Source organism: Typopeltis vanoorti, chromosome 4, assembly GCF_054136105.1.
Source record: "Typopeltis vanoorti isolate ZY-2024b chromosome 4, IOZ_Tvanoo_1.0, whole genome shotgun sequence".
Taxonomy (NCBI): Eukaryota; Metazoa; Arthropoda; class Arachnida; order Uropygi; family Thelyphonidae; genus Typopeltis; species Typopeltis vanoorti.
Genome location: NC_143552.1, coordinates 9,158,701 through 9,175,487, shown reverse-complemented (window position 1 = coordinate 9,175,487; position 16,787 = coordinate 9,158,701). Strand labels below are relative to the sequence as shown.

General features: G+C 33.6%; 1 protein-coding gene across 2 annotated transcripts in view; it reads right to left on the bottom strand.

Annotated features, from left to right (window-relative positions):
* LOC150107094 (ankyrin repeat domain-containing protein 27-like) overlaps positions 1–16,787 on the bottom strand; it is a 515,355-nt gene that overhangs the window by 370,376 nt on the left and 128,192 nt on the right. For both annotated transcript variants that reach the window (XM_090390995.1, XM_090390996.1), the window contains one exon: positions 13,659–13,721. In XM_090390995.1, coding sequence (XP_090247121.1) covers positions 13,659–13,721 — 63 coding nt within the window. The remainder of the gene's footprint in view (positions 1–13,658; positions 13,722–16,787) is intronic.

Genomic DNA, 16,787 nt, shown 5'->3' with positions numbered 1-16,787 from the left:
ATAAAGAAGTCATTTTGCCTTTTTATAAGGCTTTGATAAGACCACACCTGGATTATTGTGCACAGATTTGTATACCGGATTCCAAGGGGATAAAGAAGTTGTGCAAAGAAGAGTTACAAAGATTATATCTGGATTATGGGATTTAGATTATTAAGACAGATTGCAAGTATGTGGATTGCAGACTCTCGTTAACAGGAGAAAGAGGGGGTGATATGATAGAGGTCTATAAACTTTTGAATGGGTGTTATAGCATTTCAACTGATGAAATTTTTGTTATATGGAAGGCTGGGAGAGAATATGGGACCATCCATGTTAAGTTTGTTCACAGTCAAGAAAGAGGTAAGAGCTAGGTTTTTCTCACAGAGAGCAGTGAGTGAGTGGAATAATTTGCCATTAGGGGTGGTGAGTGCATCGAGTGTGAATGAATTTAAGGGAAGGTATGATAGCTGGTTTGGGTGATTTATAGCCTCCCTCGATGAGTCCTTGACTCTCTGGAGGTCTCAGATAATAATAATAATATACACACATATATATACACACATATATATATATATACACACATATATATATATATATATATATATATATTCCTGCACGGTGCTGGCTCTAGGGGTCCTGGCAACTGATGTAATTTTAAGTTGAGTGTCACTTTTTCTTCAAATTTTGTTTAAATTTACTTAAAATTTAAAGGTTAAAACATAAAAACACATATTATCCTCCCTACCAGTCAGGACATATATATATGTGCAGCAAAATCTGGATACAATTCAAACCCCCTGTTGAAAGAACATGGATAAGAAGTGCAATTTGGTCTATCTATCTATGTAGGGAGTTGATTTGGCTCCCTACATAGATGGATAGATAGATTGAGAGTTCTATGTAGATTATAGAGGTTGATTGATAAGCAGAAAAGATGAGATATGATAGAAACAATTAAGTTACTAAAAGGTTTTTATACGACAGATGCAGGAGAAATATTTCAGGAGTGGGATAGTTTTGGAAGAACAAGAGGTCATCCCTGGAAATTAAGTACGAGTATGGTTAACAAGGGTGTGAGGACTAGATTTTTCACTTGCAGAGTGGTGAATGAATGGAATGTGTTGCCTGACTCAGCTGTAAGTGCTTCTTCGGTCAATGAGTTCAAGAATAGGTATGACAGATATTCTGTGGATAATTTGGGTCTCCCACATTGAGTCTTCTGACTCCATGGAGATGCTCGTATAATAATAAATAATTAACAATAATTTACAAGTTTTCTATAATAAAAGTGAAATTATGATTATTATAAATTAAGAAATTATTTTTACTTAAATATTAATTTACTTTAAAAGAAATCTTGGTATTTCTATATGGGATATAATCAAAAACAAAACAAGATAATTAATGTATTACGCACTACTACTTGAGGCTCTTTAGTATGACTTCTGAAGAAATGGTCTTTATTTCTCAATAGCATTGAGAGTAATCTAAGCTTTTATCCTTTACTTCCAGCTGAGAAGATTGTCTAGTATTTCTAACATAAAAGTTATTTCCAGCAGCAGTAAAAGTTGTCATATTTGGAATTTTTTAAGAAAAAATAAACTAACACTACTGAACTTTCTTTATTTGTTACATACATGTAAATGATTTTTGTATGGTGAAAATATAGAATGGAATTTCTAAAACTTAGAATAATGTCAACAGACAGCTGAACAACATTATTGGCTTAGTTCCTTCTTTTATCAAATGGTAAAATGAAGTAATAAATATGGTGCCTCCATAGTGCAATTAGAAGAACAATGGTACACTGCACCCTTAGATTGGAAAAGGCTTAAGTTCGATTCTCGTTATGACAAGAGGAATCTTTATATGTTTTTTTTTCCAACTGAAGGTGAGTTAGCTGATCTCATACGGGAGTAGCAGGGTTTTTTCCTGCTGTAAACTCGGGTTTTCATCCTGCATACAGGCAAATTGGCATTCAGAACTCATACAATTTACAGACAAAAAATACTGGTGGTGGTGAGTGGTAGATATCGTTGGTGTAGATGATGATGATGGTAGTGGTGGTTTCACTGTAATTGGTGGATTAAGTAGCAGAAATGGAAAGTTGTGGAGTAGATGTGCTTCCTTGATGAGTTTTTAAGACTCCTTGGAGATGTCACAAAATAATAAATAATAATAAATAAATACAGTAATAATACTAAATACTGTCTGTGAAAACTTTCAAACAAGTAGAAAATTAGATAGAGTAGTTATTTATAATTCAGTTCCAGGAGTTTCATTCTGAAATAAAACAATCTATTGAACAAAAAATTTGGTAAGACAAACAATAAATGTAAATAAAAAAAATAATAATAAATGCTTAAAGAAATGCATAAATTTTTCTTTGATTTGTAAGGCTGTAGGTTAAATTTTGAATCTATTTACTCAGTGTGAATTAACTACACATTCACTGTGGTTAGCAATCAACAATTGGATGATTTACAAACACAGAGTTTAAGCAGGTACATCATGTCATAACTGGCAAATGCATGCTGCATGTAAAAAAAAAAAGTCAGTAGTGTAAGGGCACCCCTTGTGATGCAATGCCCGGGCCAATAATCGGCTTGTCTAGTGTTTCCGCCAGCTCTATACTACACATAACAAAAAACGTCCGCACAGTTAGCCTAGTGGCTTTGCGCTTCGCAACCATATGCCTGGGGAAGGAGTGGCATAGGTTCGATTCCCGTCAACGACGTGAGGAGCTCGAGGATCTTCCTCAGCCATAGCAAAGTTAGCCGGTCTTGGGCGTGGACAGCAGGGTTTTTTCTGCCAGTTCTTCTGGTGTTTATCATCCCACAAGCAGGCAAATCGGTCCGAGGACACACGCACGGACTACAGTCATAAATACTGAGCCAGCCATAGGTCTGATTCTTCGGCCTATGCCAGTTTCGCAGCCCGGATAAAATTTGGAGGGACTAGATGGTACCATGAACTCCTGTACAAAGGGGGAACGCTGTATCATCACACAGAATTTATTTACTTTTATAACAAAAAACAACTTGCAGTTTTTGCTAAATGTTACTAAAAGTTGCAGTATTTATTACAATATATTTAGTGCATATCCACATTTATTAAATGCTAATATTAACATGTGTTTTATTTTATTTTATCTTCTCACTTCAGTGCCCCTTGAAGAAGATGCCCCACATTGCCTGCTTACTGTGTTAAGCTGGCCCTGTCCTTATAAATATATATGTATACATACGTGAAATTCATAGGTTGATTTGATAATTCACTTTTTAACATACCTATATATATATATATATATATATATATATATATATATATATATATATATATATATATATATATATATATATATATATATATTAATGTTCATTATTTACTCGGTAGAACTGTATATAAAAAAGGAAATTAAATGACTTTATACCGAGAATGACAAATCTATTTTTAAGATACAACTAGTTTCGTTGAAATACAACCTCTTCAGGTATCATTGGTAAAGAGTAAAATAAAAATAACAGACACATGAAAAAATACATTAACAGAACTAGTATAAAGCAAGTACATTTAAAAGGAATGCGTGCTAGAGTTCCAACTGAAGTTGATTATGTGAGTGAGCTGGTATTAGTGCACCAGTATTGGACAGTGGCAATGTGCGCATCAGAAATATTATAGCTAAGGCTGTTATTAATATGAGATGAATCAAGTGATATTTCTTTAGATTCAATTATTCTTCTTTCCAGTTCATCATAGAACACATGGATATTACAGGTTTTTTGCCAATCAACGATGTGCTGGCGGCCATCATCTGCGTTGATGGAGAAGAGAATGTGGCTAGAGAGAGAGAGCTGGCTCTGGTTCTGTTGTAAGAAATGATGACGAGGAAGTACATCTGCTTATCAAAGATTATCAGAAAAATCTCAGGTCCATTGGATTATTCATTAACAGGCTAGTATTTCTCAAAGGATGTAAGTTCCATTCTATTATTCCACGATTTCTTAATTTTAAGGAATCCATTACAACCGCCAGAGCTCAAAGAATTTTCCACAGAGCTAAACTAGGGCTTTTATCGGAACGGATTTTTGATACAAAACGTAGTCTAGCTGCTTCTTTTTCTAAGAAGAACGCTCTTGAAGTTCGTTTATCTACTTCTCTAGACTCTTCATCTTGGAACAATTTAAAAGATTTCTAAGGTCTAAAAGCTTCTAATATCCAGAACTCTAACAAAATTATTCTCATCAGAAAATTCAATTCTTTAAAATGTATGCAGGATCGTCACACTTCCAATCTTAATTCTGCCTATATAAAAAAAGTTGTTATTAATAATTCTTCCCATCCACTTTCAACAGCAGAAGAAAGTATACTTGCTAAAGGTCTCAATTTTGTTATAGCTCCTACTTCAATACCTAAAGAACTATTCTTAACAAAGATAGAAAAAGCTGCATCCCTATTACCAATCCAAGAAGCAAACCTTCTTTGTATGGAAGCTATTTTCACCATAAAGCATGCAAGACCACCTTCTGATAACATTTCTCATTCTGAGAGATCAGCTATTAAAAGTTTGAGATACAATAACGACATCATTGTTCTCCCTGCATGCTTTATGGTGAAAATAGCAAGAATTGGAGAGAGCAGGCTGCCCATAGCTACTGTGATCTTAAATAGATCAGATTATCATAACAAAATTTTAGAACTTCTAAACACTGACACTTACTCTGAACTAAATAGTGATCCTACTAAAGAACTGCACAATAGGACGAACAATTTACTGAAAGCCACCTCAGAGTTACCTAGAAACATCCGTCTTTCCCTTAGGTCATTTCATCCTCTAATTCGTAGGTTATATGGACTCCCTAAGATCCATAAATTAAACTCTCCTCTTAGACTTATCGTTGAAGGCATAAAGTCCCCTATTTACAACCTCTCAAAATACCTCGCATCCTTTTTAAAAAACCTTTGTGGTACTTCCTTTTCTCATGTAAAAAATTCTGCTGATTTTGTCTCAAAAATTAAAGACATCAAACTCAACACATCAGATTTAATGGCAAGTTTCGATATTGTTTCCCTCTTCACGAATGTCCCTACTCAAGAAGTTCTATACCTTCTCCAGAGGAAACTATCCAAGAAATTTTTCTCCTTACTTTCTCACTGTGTAAACTCAGGATACTTCAAATATGATAACAAGATTTATAAACAAAACTCAGGTTTAGCTATGGGCAGCCTGCTCTCTCCAATTCTTGCTGACATATTTCTTAAAAGATTTTGAAGAAAAAGCTATTAATTCCTCACCTCTTAAACCTAAAGTTTGGTATCGTTACATTGACAATGTATTTCTCATCTGGGAACACGGCATCAACAACCTCAACCTTTTTCTGGACCACCTCAACAAGTTTCATCAGAAAATCAACTTCACCTGTGAACTAGAATTCGACGAATGTCTTCCCTTTCTGGACTTAAAACTTACAAGATGCGCTGAGAACATCAAAATCTCCATTTTTAGAAAACCCACTCACACAGACAGATACCTTCATGCTTCTTCCCATCACTACCCTCCACAAAAGTTTGGTATTATTTGAACCCTGGCACATCGTGCCAGATCTTTATTAACAGATGAAACAGAAATTGAATATGAACTCAATTTTCTTAAAAAGTCTTTCATTAACAATGGATTTTCTCTTAAAAAGATTAATAAATTTCTCTCTGTCCACCACTCAACTGCTCTTGAAGATTCTTCTCCACCAAGAGATTTTATTTCATTACCATACATCAGCTCTCTCACCCCGAAACTGGCAAAAATGCTTCAGAAATTCAACATTAGAACTTGCTTCACTACGTTCCCTAAACTTCACTCCATACTAAGTAGACCTAAAATGAAACATCTTCCTACTCAGTATCCAGGAGTCTATAAAATTTTGTGTGATTGTGGCAAGCCATATTATGGCCAAACTTCTAAATCCATCCTTTTACGCATGGAGGAACATCAAAGAGACATTTCTTACAACAGAACCAGAGCCAGCGCTCTCTCTAGCCACGTTCTCTTCTCTGTCAACACAGATGATGGCCGCCAACACATGTTGATTGGCAAAAAACCTGTAATATCCATGTGTGCTATGATGAACTGGAAAGAAGAATAATTGAATCTAAAGAAATATCACTTGATTCATCTCATATTAATAACAGCCTTAGCTATAATATTTCTGATGCGCACATTGCCACTGTCCAATACTGGCGCACTAATACCAGCTCACGTATGTAATCAACTTCAGTTGGAACTCTAGCACGCATTCCTTTTAAATGTACTTGCTTTATACTAGTTCTGTTAATGTATTTTTTCATGTGTCTGTTATTTTTATTTTACTCTTTACCAATGATACCTGAAGAAATTGTATTTCAATAAAACTAGTTGTATCTTAAAAATAGATTTGTCATTCTAGGTATAAAGTCATTTAATTTCCTTTTTTATATATATATATTATATATGTTAAAGATACCAAGCTATTTAAACTGTGCTTTGCATTAAGGGTAAATATTAAGATTAGTGATCAGAGCTTATTCTACTTTTACCATGAGTTGCCTTGGTCTTGCACTATGTGCAGGGTTAAATAGACTTGCAACACTTGCAGGTGCAAACTTGACTTGTTTGTCTGTTTGCTTACTTATGAAATGTAATAAAACCAGGTTTAAAATAGCATTTATTATACCCAAGGTAAAATACTTTCTATATATATATATATATATATATATATTCACTTTACATGAATAATCAATCTATTAATTGTATATGTACTCTATTTCGCTGCCACGCTCCTCGGGCATAGTTTGTTCTTGCACACCAAACGTTTTCGCGTATTCAAGGTCACTACGAGTAATCTCGTAGCCGACTTATCAGACAGAATTTTGTTTCATATGCCAACTATGAGTAATCTCGTATCACCCCCACCTATACATTACATGCATTGACGAATGTGCTTATTGCGTCTAGTCTCTAAAAACTTTCAGTTTCGCCAGTAAAACAAAACTTACTGATAAAGAATTAGAAGCTTACGCTAATATGAGCGATGATATATTTAATGAATTCATCATCGCAAATGGAAGGATAAGAGGGAAGTTCTTTCCATTTCAAATATGCACACATTTGAAATGGTTGAAGCAAAAAATCGGAATGGTAAAATTCAATTAAAACCAAATATTGTTAGGGACTATAATTTGGGTATGTCAGGCATTGATCTTTCTGATCAAATGCTTTCTTATTATTCCCCCTTACGAAAGACAATTAGACGGCCAAAGAAATTGGCAATACTCGTTATTGATATATACATTCAAAATGCTCATAAATTTTATAATATAATTACTGGAAACGCAACGACTGCGTTAAAATTTAGAGATCAATTTGTCTCTCAGTTTTTGTTGGAATGGATGAGCTTACAGCATAGAATATCAGCAGGATTCGGGATCTTCATTACTTAGAAATTTCACCACCTACAAAAAAAATATTCGCCGATAAAGCCATGCCGAGTATGTACACGAAACGCGTTATTATTGTCCTGTTTGCCAGGAGAAACCACCATTGTGCGTGGAAAATTGTTTTAAAGTGTATCATTCATAATTTGAATAAATTGCGAATAAATTTTGAATAAAAATTTTATTAGAAAAATTTTGAATAAAATTTTTATTTTATTGATTTCATTTTATTATTTTTATTGATTTTATCAGTTTTAAATTGATTTACAAATTAAGTGTTATACTACGGATTAGCTCGCACTTGGCAGAGGAGGTTGGTAATTGACATACGAGTATATTCGTAGTTGGCTTCTGAGGCACATATATAATATACTATATTTTAGTTGAAATTATTTCCCTTCTACCAAGCCCCCCAGACATGCTCTCTGCTTTATTCAGAATCCAAGGGTCCAAATTAAGGTAATTATACTAAGGGTTAACTCATGTTTAGCATGGGAGGTCAGTAAATCGACATACGAGTATACTCGTAGTTGGCAGCGAACGTGTTAACAGACAAATTTAGTTTCCCACAAGTTCCTAACAATATCTGTTGTCATTTCATTCTTGCTTCATGTGACTGTCCATTCTTTTTGTGTGTTCACTCTGATGATAAGATGAAGCACTGATTATGAAATGTGTTTTTTATTGAATGCTTTATTTTTCTTTATGTAATTTATGTGTATTAGAAGTTCTACATGCACATCTCCTTATTCTTAATGATACCCAGATGGCCAAGAAGGGTGAGATTTATTTCCTAGTCCTGACTTACAAATATACACCTCCAAATCAAAAAATTAGAATAATCAAAGAAAATGTGTTGAATGATTTGCAATTCTAATTTATTGCATAGAAAAATAATTATCACCAAATACGAATTAGCATAATCTAAATCTATGTACTTTGTAGATTATGTAACCATATAATATAAATTATAAGAAAACTGTTATTTGAAAACATTCACAAAATTAGAATAATTTTTAGCATGGTTCAAAATATTAGAATATTCCAAATTTCTCCAATTGGTTTTGAGGAGGGCATAAAAATAGCATATATTTCAGTAGCTGCACGACAGACTTGTGTGTGAGGAATATCATTTGCACATGGATTTCAGTTAATCATTTGCTAAACATGGGTCGAATGAGTGACATATTAGAAGTTAAGCAGTTTCGTATGGTGTCTCTACACAAAGAAGGCCAAACTCAACAGTTTATAGCTAAGGAATTGAAATGTTCTCAAGCAAGCATGAGTACAGTATTGAGACTGTATTCTAATAACTGGAGTTTTCAAAATAATCACTGCAATAATGGTCAAAAGGTAATAACTACATCAAGAGATGCAAGGAGACTGAAAAATATTGTGATGTAAAACAGCTTCCAAAGTGTAAGGTATTTTCACAGGAGATGGAAAGAACTAGGTGTGAATGTGAGTCTAAACCTATGACGCCAAGACGACTTCACAAATTTAGTTTTAAATAACGTTTACCTAAGATGAAGTCGCTTATGACTTCCAAGCAAAAGGCAGCTAGAGTGCGATGGTGTAAGCAAAGACTGTTGCAGGTCAAGAGAACTGGAAAAAGGTACCTTTTAGCAATAAAAGTATGTTTTGTGTGTCCCATGGTCATCAAGGGATACGTGTTTGGCATCTTAAGCAAGAAGCATGTGATAAAAAATGAATGAAACGTTGGGTGAAATTTGCAACCTCTGTCATGGTATGGGCTTGTATGACCACAGAGTGTCTCAGATAGGCTGTACATTGTGTACAAAAGAGTTCAATTCCAAAGTGTGCCAAGAAATTCTTGAGCACTTTATGTTACTGGCATCGTAAAATTTATATGATAGTGATTTCCTTTATGAGGAAGATTCAGCTTCTTGTCACACTTCCAGGAGCACTACTAGATTCTAATAACTGGAGTTTTCAAAATAATCACTGCAATAACGGTCAAAAGGTAATAACTACATCAAGAGATGCAAGGAGAACTGAAAAATATTGTGATGTAAAACAGCTTCCAAAGTGTAAGGTATTTTCACAGGAGATGGAAAGAACTACTAGATACCTCAAAGAAAGGCAAATCAATGTAATTCCTCGGCCAGCAAACTAACCAGATTTAAATCCCACTGAGAATTTGTGGGGAATTATGAAGAAATATTTTCTAGAAGTTGTCTCAAGAGACAAAAATGAACTTGTTTCTAGTCTGCAGACCATAGGGGCATGTTTTGATTAAAAAAGGCTGTGAACCACTGATAAATAATATGCCCAATCATTTATGAATGGTTATAAAAAGGTACTAATTATCATGTTGTTTCCCTTTGACTCTAATTTCTGTGCATTTATTTTCACATTATTCTAATATTTTGAACCACGTTAAATATTATTCTAATTTTGTGAATGTTTTCAAAAAATTAGAATAATGTGAAAATATAATATAATGTATATATTATATTATATATACATACATAAAATACATAAAAATATAATATAATGTATATTATATTTTTATGTTTACATGGTTATATAATCTACAAAATACGTAGATTTAGATTATGCTAATTCATATTTGGTAATAATTATTTTCAATGCAATAAATTAGAACTGCAAATCATTCAACACATTTTCTTTGATTATTTAAATTTTTTGATCCGAAGGTGTATAGTCATCTTGCATAAACATATCGCAGAGATAGCTGTCCCCCTCCCTGTTTTTTTTTTTTTAAACCTCCAGAAAACTTGGCATACTTTTCTCACCTGTATACTCAAGATACTATTTATACTAAAGATATTTAGACAGTATTAGTAAGCTCTGTAATAACATAAATAATACTAGTACCTTGTTCAATAGTGAATGCAATTTTCAAAGTTAAAAGTTTAATAGCTTATATATATATATATATATATATATATATATATATATATGTATAAAGTATTTTACCTTGGGTATAATAAATGTTAAAGATACCAAGCTATTTTAAACCTGGTTTTACTCCATTAAGCAAGCAGACAAACAAGTCAAGTATGTGCCTGCAAGTTGCAAGTCTAGCTGACCCTGCACGTGCAGGGTCAGCTAGACTTGCAACACTTGCAGGCGCAAACTTGACTTGTTTGTCTGTTTGCTTACTTGGGAAATGGAATAAAACCAGGTTTAAAATAGCTTGGTATCTTTAACATATATATATATATATATAAATTATTTTAAATGACTGATACTGAAAGATAAAGAGATGACATGGTTTATTTAAAAAGATACTACTAGTTTACTAGTTTCGTTGAATGGATCAACTTCTTCAGGTATAACAATCAAAGAAATATACAAAAAATAACAGAGACTTAAAAATTGCATTAACAGTACTAGTCCAAAAATACAGTAGTACATTTTGAAAACAGTAATGCGAGCTTGAGTTCCAAATAAAAGTTGACTACGTGCTGTCACGAGTGCACCAGTATTGAACAGAGGCAATGTGTGCATCAGAAAGATTGAAACTTAGGGAGTTATCGATATGGGAAGAATCTAAGGCAATTTCTCTGGATTCTTTCAAGTTCATCATAGTACACATGGATATTAGAAGTTTGTGTCCGTCCACAATGTGTTGGCGGCCTTCATCTGCGTTAACGGAGAAAAGAACGTGGCTAGAGAGAGTGCTGGCTCTAGTCCTGTTATAGGAAATATCTCTACAGTGTTCGTCCAAATGAAGAAGGATGGATTTAGCAGTTTGGCAGTAGTATGCTTTCCACAATTATATAAGATCTTGTAGACTCCAAAACTGAGTTGGAAGATGTTTCTCTTTAGTTAAGTTATTTAAGTTAAAGGGATATTACATCCCATATTGTTTCTTAGCCAAATAAGAAACTCAAAGATAAGAGTTTCATGCCGAATATAGAAACTATATATAAAGTTCGGCAATTCCAAGCGTAAGCAAATACCTGGATACTGCAGCAACTGACCCTTTAGGTAGTGCAAGCTGAGGCAACTCATATCAAAGGTGGAGCAAGCTCCGATCACTATTCTTGATATTTACCCATAATGTGAACTTAGCTCCTAGGAGCTGTATTATTGTTCTACATTATGAGAGAAGGTCACTACCCAGACCAGTTTCAACCTTTATTGAGGTCTCATCAGTGAGTAGGTAGACCTAGTTAATAATACCAAGTTTGTAGCGAACAGAACTTACATTCCTTCTATGAGAATTGCCAAGAGGTGTCCTAATAAATTACTAATTACATGAAGAGCCAAAGGCTTCAATTCGGCGACATAACTTATTTAAGTTAAAGGGATATTACATCCCATCTTAGCCGAATAAGAAACTTCTTTTCACTACAAACTTGGTATTATTAACCAGATCTACCTACTCACTGATGAGACCTCAATAAAGGTTGAAACTGGTCTGGGTAGTGACCTTCTCTCATAATGTAGAACAATAATACAGCTCCTAGGAGCTAAGTTCACATTATGGGTAAATATCAAGAATAGTGACCGGAGCTTGCTCCACCTTTGATATGAGTTGCCTCAGCTTGCACTACCTAAAGGGTCAGTTGCTGCAGTATCCAGGTATTGCTTACGCTTGGAATTGCCAAACTTTATATATAGTTTCTATATTCGGCATGAAACTTTCTTATTCGGCTAAGAAACGATATGGGATGTAATATCCCTTTAACTTAAATAAGTTATGTCGCCGAATTGAAGCCTTTGGCTCTTCATATAATTAGTGTTTCTCTTTAGGTTTACTAAGTATGAAGCGAAGTTTTGGGAGCATAGCGAAGCAAGTTCTGAAGTTAAATTTCTTGAGAATTTTAGCTAGTTTTAGTGAAAGAGAGCTGATGTAAGGCAAAGAAATAAAGGCTCTGGGGGAAGAGGGATCTTCAGAAGCAGTCGAATGATGGAGAGAAAGAAATTTTTCAATCTTATTAGGAGAGAAACCATTATAAGTATTTTTAAGAAAAAGGAGTTCATTTTCAATTTCTGCTTCTTCTGTTAGTAAAGATTTGGCCCGGTGTGCTAAGGTAGAAATAATACCAAATTTTTGGGGAGGGTAGTGATGGGAAGAAGCATGAAGGTATCTGTCAGTATGAGTAGGTTTTCTAAAAATTAAGATTTTAATACTTTCAGAAGATCTGGTAAGCTTCAGATTTAGAAAGGGGAGGTAGTCATCGGATTCCAGTTCGAAGGTAAAAGCGATTTTTTCATAAAACTTGTTTAGGTGGTCCAAAAATAAAATAATTTATATTTTCTACCGAGTAAAAATGAATATTCACAATATATATATATATATTGATCTCATACATGAGATATCGAGAGACCCATAGACACATCAGTGCTGTGTGTAGGATGCAGAAGAGAACTGAGATAGAAGTGTATTGATGTTTTTTTTTTTTTTTTTTTTAGGAGTTGCAGGTTGTAGTTGTTTGTCCTCTGGAACATCCTTCCTCAAGAAGGTTGTTCCAAAGGACAAAGGTGAATAGAATAAAAGATGATGAATAGAAGCACGTTTGGTGTGTTTGATGCGGAGTAGCTGCAGCTGTTTTATTAATAGGTGCAACAGAAAGTGAAGAAATAATGGCTGCCAATTCACCGGAGCATTGACCATGGAAGTCCCTGTAGAATGGACACAGTGCTGAAACACTGCACCTAAGAAACAGAGGTTGAAGTGAGTGTAAGAGAGGGAACATCCATGAGCCTAACTGCATGCCTCTGGATGGTGTCATGGATTTTATGGGAAATTTTAGGTGCACCATCCCGAACATGTGAGCAGTATTCTAAACATGGACGGATTTGTATATAATTACAATTTGTAATTGTAATTATATACAGATTACAATAGCTAAGATGTTTTATAACACACATGCAAAGCAGATTTGTCTCTGTACAATAGAGAGAGAGAATGGGGTCATCTCTGGGAGTAGTGTTAGCAAAGTCCTGATTTTTCTCATAGCACATAGTAAGTGAATGAAACAGGGCAGCCAGTGGGGGTAGTTTTTTGGTGAATATGTTCATACAGAAGAATAAGTTGTGTAAGAAGCTTCATGTGATAATAATAAGCATCTTGTTGATAATGATAATAAAATATTATAAAACACAAACCAATCTGAATTTATTCATTTTAAATATATATGAAATACATAATTAAATATTATATAATACATGTGTGTGTGTACACACACACACATATATATATATATACTTGCATTTTGATAAAACATTGGATCTAATGGCCTTTCCACAAGAAGAATTTTATAAGGTTTATAGTCCTGGAAAAAAAATTTTTTTTTAAATATCTTATTTATTGATAAGTTCTTTGTTAAACTATTTTTATTTATTTTCATAACAGTATGAGGTTGTCATCATAGATCTAAATATCAAAATATAAGTAGACAACAATGATAAATTATTATAGAGTAATGGATAAGGCATGGCTAGGTAAATCAGACTTATCAGAATCCTGAAGTAAAATATAATCTTGATGTTATTTTAGACAAATCCAAGCAGAACAACCAATACATCTGCCCATAACAGCAACACTTATATTAGGAAAAAACATTTATTATTTATAGAATTTTGAGCTAGGTTTCCTAGCCATTATTAATACAACTGAAAAGAGATAAACACAATAAGAACAACACTTAAATTGCAAGTGCATGACAATATGTGCTATCAACTGCAGGAGGATAACTTCATCTACAACTATTATAATTCATAGAAATCAATTTAAATAATTATAATATTAAAACACATGGGAATGAGGAGTATTACTTAGGATGACTTCCTAAAATTGGGAAAGTTTAAGGCAATCATTTTTTGTTAATAGATTTTGAATACTTTCTTTCATGCTTACACGGTGATAGAATTTTAGTTTATTCCAATGAATTCTATGACTAATGGATAAGGCATGGCTAGGTAAACCAGACTTATCAGAATCCTGAAGTAAAATATAATCTTGATGTTCTTTTAGAAGAATCCAAGCAGAACAACCAATACATCTGCCCATAATAGCAATTGCTACACATACAAGGGATCCTTTAAACTCCAGGATATGTGTGTGCGTGTGCATGTGTGTGTGTGTGTGTGTGTGAGAGAGAGAGAGAGAGAGAGAGAGAGAAGATAACTGCCCTTTGGAGAGGCAAGGAAGGAATTCAGTTTATGAACTGAATGAAAAGAAACTTGTATGTCAATCTAGAGAAGAAGTCTTGCAATTTTCCCTGATAGTCATTTAGCATATGGAACTGAAATGTTAGAAATTTCTTTTCAAGGAGAATTAGGATGAGGTAATAATAATTATTTTGTCAATTATTTTTATATTACACTCATTAGAGATGGAAGTAGTTATAATTAACTGCAGTTCATTATTTAAAAGAAAATCAGTAGAACATAATTTACATGCATGATAAACTAAAGTTTTAATCAACCATATTTTTGACAGTTGTGATGATGAGAAAGATATTAATATATTTACTGGTATGAGTTGGTTTCCTGTATAATGAGACCTGTAACTGCCATTAGGTTGGCAAAGAATAAGAATATACAGAAAGAGAAGACAACTGTTACTGAATTATTTTCCCCAAGAAATTCAAAAAATTCCAACACGGAAGAGTTCCACACAGCAAAAAACATCATCAACATATCTTCACCAAAGAGATTGCTTAGGAGGGAAAAAAAAAAAAAACACTAAGATTTTGAACAAATATTGTTCAAAATGTTCCAGAAAATAATTTGCTACAGAATTCCACTGCAGTTCCTTTTATCTGCTTGTACAGCGTACAAGCAGATAAAAGATAAATTCAAATAATTTTACAATATTAGGAGGACAATTTTACAATATCACTGCATAATAATTCTATTGCATCAGCCAGTAGGATGTGAAGAATGAAACTACATCAAAACTGATTTTAGACTGTAAAGATAATCCTAATATTTTATTCTTGAAATCTGAATTTTTAATGAAAGAGAAAGAATTACTTACAAATGCAGGAGAGACTTGACAGATATTTTGAAAGTTTATAGGTTTTTAAGATCTATTGTAAATTGTATAGACAACCTATACAATTTACATCTAATAAGTCACAACAAAAAATATCCCAGGCAGAGTGGAATATTATATTCCACACTGAAACAACTTCAAGATCTTTATATTTATAGCTGTTTCAATGTGTCTAACCAAGAAACCACTGGTTCTATTTTAGGTGGTGAAACTAGTCAGTGTAATGTTTAATGTAACAAGTAATAAATTCTTGGATTTTATTAATGCTTGGGTTATTAAGACAGGACAACATTCCAAATAATCGAGAGAAACCTCACAATAAGCCTAAGGTGGAATGTCACCATTTACTAAACAAAGCAATATTCCTGAAGCCTTTATGCATTAGAAAACCACTCAGCTTAACAGTACATATTTATCCAAATTCTGATCACAAGAAACAGTTCATAGAAACACTTCATATCCCTCAACAGAATGTGCATCAAAGAAAACAGACGTAATAGTAAGTTTTGACAGGACATTCTTATTCAACAATTATTTTATCCATTAACACCACCACCTGCAAGTAAACTTTCTTTTTTGAACATTTTTGAACAGGAAAGCATTATTACACTCAGTACTACTGTATTCTCTTCTGGTTATGTTTAAATTTGGCTCTGTATCTAAATCACACTAAGCAAAACACTAAGTAGAGGTAATTTTCTTCTGGTTGTGTTAGGTAGATCATGTGTTTACTGTTTGGCCTCATGGCACAAGCACACTAAATTTTTACCTCAATAAGCAACATACTAGAATCAGTTTTATTACAGAAAAAGAAAATTACAGCAGTCCACCATTTTCAGACCTACTAGTTGATAAATATTCTGAAGGAAAACTTATTAAGAGCCCACACAGATATTTGTTATCCTTCATTCTCTTAGACTCAGCACCTCCATACATCACTTTCTGATTCTGGTCAGTCACCACTTTTCTATCCATATCACAAGTTCATTTTGAATATCCATCCCTTAAGTTTGTATAACAACCGCATGTGAAACACTGTCAAATTCCTTGGAAAGATCCAGAAGTATGGTAATATATCTATTCTCCTTATCTAACTCTGTGTTACTCTATTAAAGAACATGAACAGATTGTTAAAGCAAGACCAAGCTGTAACAAACTCACATTGTGAATCCCAGTGCTAACTACCTCTAGAAGTGATTCCTAATCAGCTTCTCCAAAACTATGATGACCACACCAGAGATAATTATTAGTCTATAATTTGGTGCATCAGTCTTGGCTCCACCTTCATATATTAGAATTATCTTGTTGAGACTTAAGCAACCAGATCAGGGGCACTGGT